This window comes from Haliaeetus albicilla, chromosome 1 (genome assembly GCF_947461875.1).
Source record: "Haliaeetus albicilla chromosome 1, bHalAlb1.1, whole genome shotgun sequence".
Taxonomy (NCBI): Eukaryota; Metazoa; Chordata; class Aves; order Accipitriformes; family Accipitridae; genus Haliaeetus; species Haliaeetus albicilla.
The window spans coordinates 70,759,778-70,769,846 of record NC_091483.1 but is presented as its reverse complement, the minus strand read 5'-3'; the positions used below and the strand labels follow the sequence as shown (position 1 = coordinate 70,769,846).

Genomic DNA, 10,069 nt, shown 5'->3' with positions numbered 1-10,069 from the left:
TACATCTTCTTGCAGTCAGGCAGTGATATTCTCACTGCAAAGTGGCTGCAGGCATGGGGCTTCTTAGTCCAAAATTGGTACTCCATACACAAAAATTCATTCTCTTCCATCTGACTCCATTCATATACTCATCTTCTGAATTTTCTCTCTTGCTCAGTTTTTCCTTCAAGCCAGCTAGAAGTAACAGTTCTTAGTGCCCCTGCCCAGTGCTGCATCTCCTGCTTTCTCTGGTTCTAGCTGCACAAACTCAGATGGACTGCTTTCTCCCACCAGTGTTTTCTCTATTTCCTTTTCAAAGGTGCCACATTACAACATGGTGTTTTATCAAACTCCCCAAACTGCAAACAGTATTCCCAATCTGGTAGCAGGTTTGAGAACCTTCATGTTTTTGGTGTGAGACACTCTCACAGAAAGAAATGCTGCCAAGCAAGACAAATTACCCTTAGTGCAACATGGCTGTCCTCTCGGCACAAAGCACTTGATACCTAGCAATCTAATCCGTGTGCTTATAAGCACCTCTGATGCCATTTTCACTCTAAGACAGTCTTCAGCAATAACACATTCCTCCAAAACAAAGCATACAGACCTCCAATACTCTGGTAGAAGAGCACAAAGGTTGCAACATGATCTGTTTTATACCTATCCTGTAATGAGTCCAGCAAACTACAACAGAGAAAGCAAAACCATTACAGAACCAGAGGCAACTAAAAAGTTAGGAGGTTCACAAACTGCAGATTTGTCCTTTCCAAGCAACAGAATCCTCATCGGACCAGAATCACATTTCTATTTTCTCTTGGGATACATAAATCTAAAAATAGTTTCTGACAAGGGGAAAGCTACAGAGCTAGTGACTGGCAGATACCCACATTTTGCCTTAGGCACTAGTGCAAGGAAAGCAGAGTGAAAGCGAGCGTGAGCACACATGGTCAGGGATGCAACCATAATACATGGATTGTTGAATAGCATGTGGACTATTTCCACAAAGATCTGCAGTGTTCACCAGCAAATAATGTAAAAGAAAATGAATAAGAAAAGAGCTAAGGGTTCAAATATACAAAGTGTTCCTGGCTTAGTCTTATGTGGGACCACGTTCTGCTAGCCTACATGCTCTTTTTAAAATTAGGCACTGCAAAAGCTTCTTTGTTTTGACTTCACTGGCTAGAAAAATATAGATGTTTTAGAGTTTCCTAGTATGCATGCACTACAAGAAAAGAAAGGTGAAAAAAATTCCCAATTTGCTGTCCGGTGCATCTGGATTTATTTTTTTGAACCAGTCTGTTTATGTAGTGAAAAAATTTTTTTCATAACATTAAATGACAATTGAGAGAAATTTGTGTCTTTCAAGACTTACATGTACAGTATAATATTCTGCCCCTTTTGTTTTAAGGAGTGCTATGGGCTGGCCAGCAATATTACCTTTCTCATTTCAACTCAGGTTGAAAGCAGTTAAAAACAGCAAGGTACAGGGCCAAGTAAAGGAAGGGAAGCCAAAAACGGTAATGCATGGTGTTAGTAAGAAACTGAACAGCTAGTTCTGAATTCCTGGGGGGGAAAAAAAGTGGTGAGCACTTAAAAAATATGAAAAAAATACTGTCTTTTCCAGGCTCTGAACTTCCACAGAATGCAAGAAGTAGACCATAAGTCACCCGTGGTCTACATTCCTGTTCTAGCAAAACTAATTCTTGTTCTACCAAGAACCAATCATCATAGATCTGAATCTTTGTGCTTTAGTGGGATACAAGTGACAATGTATTTTCTAATATCAGGAAAATGTGACATTACATATTAATTACTAGACAGTTCCAGCTATTAGTTTTACACAAACATGACTTTTGCAGCAGAGTTAACTGCAGTGTTACTAAAATAGCAGTGATACCAGATCTTGTTAGCTGTTGCAAAACACTGAAATCTACTTCCCAGCCTACAAACATTTAGACTCCTTAGAGGAATTAAGAAGTATGTACGCCAAACAGACTTTCCAGCCTGTAAATGAACTTCAGAAAAAAGGTTAGTACAAGGATATTTTCATTTCAGAAACTACAGTATCTAAGGAATGTTTTAGCATAAGGCTTGACAACACACTGCTAAAACTTTTTGATGGGTTGGAAAAAGTTAGGCCAGTAAAACTCACGTGACTGTAGCAAGCAGTTTGAAATGCAGCAACAGATCTATACTGAAAATTAATGCAACCATTCAAAGCACCAAAGCAGAAAAAGGCCCCTAAGCAAAGTTTCTATCCTGTAACAGCCTATCCATTCCATTAATTAGCCAATGTTTTACACTAATTCACTGAAATGCAAAACAATTTACTGGTATATTGATTGCACTTATTTTATAGTGCAGCTCTTCGTGCGCTGGTATCCCCATCAGCATGGTAAAGATACCTGGAATAGATGGAATTATATTATTGAAAATCTTTCATAAAAAGATGAAACACATTGAGCAATTAAGATACAATGTAAAACAACTTCCCTTTATTCGCATTTCCTGATCCTGGTCTTCACTGTACAAATAACCTGCTGTGCAAAATAGTTTATAAAATACTAAAAAAAGCTTTTATTGTAAAAAAATAAAGTTTCTAGATATACAGTTACTTTGCACTATCACAAATATTGTCCAGTATTTAACATTTAAATTTAATATCACAATACTCAAGTAATGTAAACCAATGATCCTACTGGTAAGAAAGCCACTACTGAAACTCAGGTTCACTAGGGATTTGTTAAGTATTTTCCTCTTTTCCTATGTACACCCTTACAAAACTCTGAAGACCCATACTTGGAATTTCACCCATATCATGAAATCAGGCATTGGGCCATCCTCTTCTCCATCATCAGGTAAAAAAATACCAAGTTTAATGGTAAATTTAGCAAATGGCAAATTTTAGTAAATCCTGGCAACACATGAGCTACACAGTGCAGTCACAGAACACCAAACGTCCCCGAAACTAGATTTAAACTTTGCTGAGAAGCAGTGTAAAGGCAGCCTACACTGGGTTCTGGGCATGCGTATCTTGATTTCTACCAGTATCCAAGCTAGTTGGCTTAAAAACTAGCTCTGAGCTCTCTAGGCTGCAGTGCAATCGCAATCACTTTAGCATGAAATGGCTCTAAGAAGTTTTGATACAGTCACCTGAGCCCTCATTGTTCCAATTCACTTTCATTCTGCAAGGTCTTCATAGCTAAACCCCAGAGGGTCATGCTGGAGAAGAACGGTCCTTCGTTATTCTTGTATGCAGCAGATGTTCGACTGCTGAGTGGATCATTACAATGACTGTCCAAGCTAACCATAGAAGGACGAATCATGGGAATATTATCAGACTGTAAGGGTTCTTCTGCAGAAGATACATCTACATCTCCATAAGCATATGGTGGTGGAGGAGGAGTTTGCTGTGTCTGAGCTTTTGGGAGTTTAGCAGAGTCCACATTCAGTTTCTGTTGGTTTGCTGAGTCATGGTGTTGAATCATTGATCGCAACTTACAGTAAGAATCCGCAGAACTATCAAATTCAGTTGAATTTGCAGTTGAACGAATGGGAAATTTAACAGACACTGGTAACAATGTAACAGATATTTCTTGGCCAAAAGAGTCAGAACTCTGAGATTTGTCAAGGTCAGAAGTTTCAATCCCTTGAGTAAATTCATCTAGTGTGTTTGGACTTTCATCAGTGGCTTTACAATGCATTTTCTTGTGCCGCCGTAGAACAGCAGAGCGAGTAAAGCATTTGTTACAAGTTTCACAGGTATAGGGTTTTTCTCCCGTATGAGTCCTCACATGTCTACGCAGGTCACCAGAGCCTGCAAAACATTTCCCTACAAGACAGAAGTGATAGATTAAGATTTTGTTCTTAACACAAGTGCATAAACATCTTTTAATTAGAGAAAATATCAAGTGATAAGTGATAAGGTATGGCATGTCCCAATCGTGGTACTTTCGTTTATCTAGAACTGGTTCAAACAAGGTCCATCTATTTTTACAATTCAATGACTTGTTTCTCCTTCGTGATCTGAGTTTCTAATTTGTGTTTCCCAGTGCTTTAGTTTTTGTCTCCAGAGATGGGAATGTCCATTAGTATTTGAAAGTTGTGAGTGCTCTCAGTTTGTTATCAATCTTCAAGGAGGAAAAAAATTTTACAATAATCAATTTAATTCGTCTGTCTGGAAAAACATTCGTCTGTCTGGAAAAATATATTCTTCCAGTGAGAACTGCATCATAGAAAGTAATGGTTTGTTCATTACCAAGGAACTACTCTTAAAGTGCTGACAAAGTTAGCTTTTTTGCTAACTTTGAGCAGCCAATTTTTTATATTCCAGCCAGAGAAGGCGTCAAAACTGTAATTTTTTATCGCTGTAAATATAAGAATACAATAAAATAGTCAACTGTTTGCCTATTTTCAGAACCACAGGCTCAAGTAAGCTCACTTACCACAGTGCAAAGAAAAAAGTGTCTGAGGCTGAACCAAGGCAAAGTGTAGAAGAACAAGCAGAACAAGAAAGCATTAACTTGCAGAACTGCTACATGATTCAGACCCCTCATACCCTTTAAGATGGTAGAAATAAGCTGATACCTATTTGTGATTTTATCTCATTTTACCTAGGTTAAAGTTTATTTTATTTTGTGTGGACAGATACCAACTAAAATGACCTATATTATCTGAAAGCCCAGTAAAACTGTAGTCTCAATTTTTGGCATCATACTTTTTATTCTACTGCCCAGATTTCTCTTCAGAAAAGCCATTAAACAGTAACCTTAAGATTACAAATTACTGGGATAAAACCTGTGGATTTTTTGCAGAATGTGAATGATTTCTTAATGCTCGATCAGATCCTCTTTGCACAATTTTTGCATTCGTAGTACAATATGACCTGGCTAAAATGAAAAATAATCAAAAGACCACTACAAGACAAGATGAAAATATGCCTATTTTAATGACATCAACACAACTGTTTGTTTATACTTTCATATCCTGCATGTCTATATTTCTTCCTTCTGATGCAAGACCTCCTGATAATATTAGCTTTTCTTGTGCCTCAAGATATTACAAATAAAACATACTGCAGTTGGACATTATCATATGGAGCTACCCGCCTCCAAGGCTAATTCCTCAGAACACGAATGAAATTATACCAAAATAGCACTTAAGGGCAGAAAAGTAAGTAGCATACAGGATGCTAAGTAACATATGAGATAAGGATAGACAATGCAATTTCTGAGAACTATGTTATAAAAGGATGAATCATTGATCAAACAGCCATTTTCAGACTACCTGGAAGTATGACCTATCTAGCAGATTTTGAAAATGAGTGTTCTCTGGTATGAAGCATTGATCAAGTCTTGATTTTATTCCAGAGGTTGCAGCAAAGTAGCAAAAGGTTGCTATTATCAAAGTCCATGGTTGAATGCAGTTAAATCTGTACAGTATTCAACTGGGAAAAAAAAAAAGAAGAAAAAAAAGACTCCATCGATAGCCAATGATGCCAAACATAGCTTTCCATCAGAAAGGACTATACTGAAAAGAAATCAATTTTTGAAGAAGCTAGTATCCGTATTTCTCTAGCAAACATGTACGCATACAATGTTGATTCCTCTTATTTCCTTTCTCTATTCTTCAACTGAAATTCACTTTTGAACTTATTTACAACAGCTAAAAGAGTTTAATACACCAAATGAAAGACTATGAAGTATGCAAGACAGAAGATTTTGTGAAAAACTTTTACAACATGGTATTTCAATTTAAAATCATTTTGGTTAATTGTTATTCTGCTGACATAGGAACTTTAACTTGTCATTTAAAAAGCAAAGACACAACCAATCTATCAGTAAATCTTACCACATGCTGAACAGCTGTATGGTCTCTCTCCAGTATGCCTAATTCTGTGCTTTACTAATTTTCGCTGCATGTTGAATGACTTCCCACATTCATCACAGGTAAATACTTTATCTGCTGTGTGGGTCTTTTTGTGCTCCTTTAAATTACTGAAGTTACTGAATCCTAGAAAAATATGACAGACACTGAGATTAAAATGACTCCTCACATTTCAATCAAAAAACCTCAGAGGCAGAAACTTTGGTTCTTACATACCTCTGCCACAGATATCACACAGATGAGGCTTTTCTCCAGAATGAATAATAATATGACGCTGAACATCACCAGAAGCAGCAAATCTGTAACAGAATATAGAAACCCAATTGCTGTCTTTATAAGACCCTTATTCTCCTAAACTGAGCATCATGTGGAAATCAACTATAATGAATGCCTAATGTTCTGAACAAAGATTAAAATCTATAACACAGATAAATGGATGTATTTAAGAAAAACATTTTGAACCTGGCAATGTCCAATTAAATTTATGCTAGAACACCCCCCCAAACCCCTCTTCATCATTAATGTTACTAATTTATTCTGCATTTAACTTAGTTTAAGTACGAATGCTACTCCTAAATTAGTGTATTTTCTGTCATCTGTTAGCAGAAGGCAGAAATATTTAATGCTTTGCTTAAATTAGTCAAGTTTCCCATACTTCATAATTTCCTTAAAATGTAACAAAAATTGTATGACCAAATAATGAAAAAAAATGTGAAAAGGTACAAACCTGCATGATTTATTGTGACTCACACTGTTCAAAATACACACAACAGTATATCCTTAACTGAAAATAACCAATATACAAAAAATTAAGTAAGACCACAGATTATGTATGTGGTGACATGTTTATCTTACTATTGAGACTTGCAACAAGACACTTGCAGACATTTATGTATTTTAATCGCATCAGTACACATTTAAACCCAATGTCTTTTAAACAAAATTGAGCAGCATGCTGCCTTAGCTCTTGGCCCTTAGTTTATCATGAAAATTAAAGAAAACATGAACAAGTTTTATCATGTTAACTTTACCGAGATGAACAATTCTACTCACCTTTTCCCACAGATTTCACAAATGTATGGCTTTTCACCAGAATGCCGACGTAAATGTGTCTGGAGATTACCTGCCTGAAGGGACAGTAATTTAAACATTTAAGTTCAGCTAGCCTCTTGTTGTACACAGATAAGAAGACAATGATGGGAACTATGAGACTGGCTTTTTATTCCTAATTCTAAGGCAGTGAAAACTACAAAGCATGTATGAACTCAAGCATTCCTACCTAGTAAAGATAGACTACCATGTACTTCAAGATCAAATTGCTTATGTATGCAATTATAAATTGCCAAGAACAGGGAAGAAAAAAAAAAAAGCAGCCTGGAATCAAACACTAAGGAAAAAGAAAGACCTATAGTTGAAAACAGATCCAGTTATAAACACAAATTACACTATCTAGATTGCAGTGAAGAAGAAAACTTACTAGTAATATGGTTCATGTTAGCCTCATTTTCCCTGTCCTACAAATAAAATATTGTAACATCAGGATGTCTGAATTTAACTAGGAGGTTAAAAAGTAAAGAATAAACATTTTTCAATCCATAAAATACTCAGAGCCAAGTGCTCCAAACTACAAATATTTACTCGTATCAAAAGAAAACAGAAGTACATAAATTAACAAATGGGATTACTGGTAACTAATTTTTATTACATATCTTTCCTATCCCAATCCTGTAAAAATTATGCTGGTCTAGCAGGCAAACCAGATAATGACTAGACAAAGCCATCTTACTCATTCCGACTTTTTTGTTTATTTGTTTTTAAAGCCACTGGTGCTTCAGAATGGCTAATCCCCTGAGAGTCCAGTTCTCAAAGCACAAGACAAAGCTAGTCTGGATAGAAGAGTTGCAGACGTTCAGTAAATTGCCTGTACGTCCACAGTCAGTTTTTAACCCTTCCATTCTCTCTGATGGGTAACTGCCTGGTTTTATCCAAGTACACTAAAGGACCATTAAGTCCTTTCAATCAGGAAAGACAATTGGGGATGCAAAGATCATCATGTCCTCCTTAGTCACAGTAAGACAACACAAATAAGACCCGTCAGTAATTTCTTCGGACTCCTTTACAATAAATTACCTGTGACGATCAATCACTGTAATCAGAGCTTATAATATACCAGAACTAAAGTATTGCAGACACACACAAACAGACACAGAGGACAATATTAAATGGATCAGCATTTGAACTCGGAGAAAGCTTTCTTTAACCCCTGTGAAGTTTTTCAGACAAGAGGGTGACTCAAGCACTGTTCTCTCAGGCCAAACTTCACAATACTGAAATCCATTCAGAGAGAGGCATTAGGCACCTATTTCTGAGGAAGGAGAAGACTAAATTGACTTCTCCACGGAACAATTTGTGCTTTGCAAAGACAAGGGATTTTATGCAGAGGTGCATTTGAGAGAAACATACAAAAGACAGAACCTTTCCCTCTATCCACATCACAAAACAAACCATATCATAGGCATTTGAAAGTTATTCTGGATAAAGACAAGAGGGTGCATTTGAAGTGCAACAATTATTCTGAAATAGTTCCCATACAAGCATTTTTAACCAGAATAAAGACATTTTCCAGAAAGTAGCAAGTAGATCCATTTCTTTATTACAAGCCTATATCACTTCCTCCTAATGAGGGCAAAAGCTTATTAACTGTGCTGAGACAAAAAAAGGTAAAAACATCAGTAACTTGTGTTCTTCCTAAGCTTTTGAGGTGGTATATAACCTTGGCTAAAGCATAATATGCCATCCCAATGAAAAAGCGTAAAAGGACTTTTGCTAGCATTTCAGTGAAAGAAAAAATAACGCTCAGAAGAATCCCCTTACTGATACTGCTTGCATACCACTCCTCACAAATTTGGAGACTACAGAGATATGCTAGACTTAGTCCATTTGTAACTCGCATGCTTTTAAAGTGAAGGAACTAATGCATATGGTCCCCCAAAAGAAACCCTGCAGAAGGAGGGAGTCAGGAAGTAAAACATGATATCCTGGATCACCAACCAGAGAAGGACCACATACCAACAGGTTGTGTACTAGCAGTAAGGGAAGATGCAGGCTTGGAAGTACAAAATGAACCTTTTTCTCCAAAAATCGAAGACATTTATGGTTATTTGTTCCAGACTATGAGTTGCTGTATCTCAATTTTCCCTGCTTTCTTCATTTTCTGTTTCACATTCCAATACACGGAACATCAGTTACATTCAGCAGGAGCAGACATATTAGCATGCACAACAACTGCACCGCCTCAAAAGCGCAGAACATGAAGGCTTAAGTAAGAAAAGTGTTACTATTTATGTGCCTGCAGACGGAGAAGATCAAGAAGATCAAGATCAAGACCAGAGATGGTCTTTTAAGCAAAAAGTAGATAGCAATTATCCTCGCATCTTACTTTCTGGTAGATGGAATCTTACTTATTTGCACGATTCAAAAGCAAGTACCTCAGAAGTATGCAAGTTCCCTTTCACGACCAGAGAAAGAACTGTAGCACACAAGCTGAATGCTATGGCTCATATTCTGGACATGCGGGTATTGTCCATCAATATACATCTACCTATACCTTCAGGCAAGTGAGGTAACAGGGAGGAGAGGAGAGGGAAGCTGTTTAAAAGTGTTTAATTAAAAGGCAGAAATTTCCAGTTTTCTTTGTTTGCTTTTAGTTAAAGAGAAGCAATGCATGTTGCATGAAGAGTCTGTCATGCCTGTCATACACTCTCGAGTGCGTGAAGCTTTTTTGTTCCCTCTTGCCCACAGTAATGGTACAGAATACTGCTCCATTTGCCAAAAATACCTTTAATGGAATTTGGAAATATCCACTTTCTTCTTTTAATAACTAGAAGTTCAGCCAGCAAAATGAATGAAAATGCATTTTCTTTGCCTAGTAAGCAGACCCAGTTTTGCTCAAAATGGCTTGATAAGCATGATGAAATAGTATTGTTCACTGGATGCAGTGTTACATTAATATTTAGTAACAGAGTGGAGGATGCAACTGCATCAGATTCGTGGGTCAAAGTAGTCCCACTGATGGACTATGAAACTGGAGCAAGAAAAGCACAAACACTGGTGGGTGGGTAGACAAAGACCACGTAATTCTAATCCTTAAACCAGGACCCATAAGAAAGACCAAATTTATTCAATGATAATTATTATTTAATCT

The 10,069-nt window shown here is 36.9% G+C and overlaps 1 protein-coding gene across 2 annotated transcripts in view; it reads right to left on the bottom strand.

The window, feature by feature from the left end:
- Window positions 1-2,452: 2,452 nt before the first annotated feature.
- The window catches only part of ZBTB49 (zinc finger and BTB domain containing 49), an 18,268-nt gene continuing 10,651 nt past the window's right edge, over window positions 2,453-10,069 (bottom strand). For both annotated transcript variants that reach the window (XM_069793629.1, XM_069793639.1), the window contains exons 5-8: window positions 6,919-6,992; window positions 6,082-6,164; window positions 5,830-5,991; window positions 2,453-3,811 (exon numbers count right to left, since the gene is read on the bottom strand). In XM_069793629.1, coding sequence (XP_069649730.1) covers window positions 3,141-3,811; window positions 5,830-5,991; window positions 6,082-6,164; window positions 6,919-6,992 — 990 coding nt within the window. In that variant the 3' untranslated portion in view covers window positions 2,453-3,140. The remainder of the gene's footprint in view (window positions 3,812-5,829; window positions 5,992-6,081; window positions 6,165-6,918; window positions 6,993-10,069) is intronic.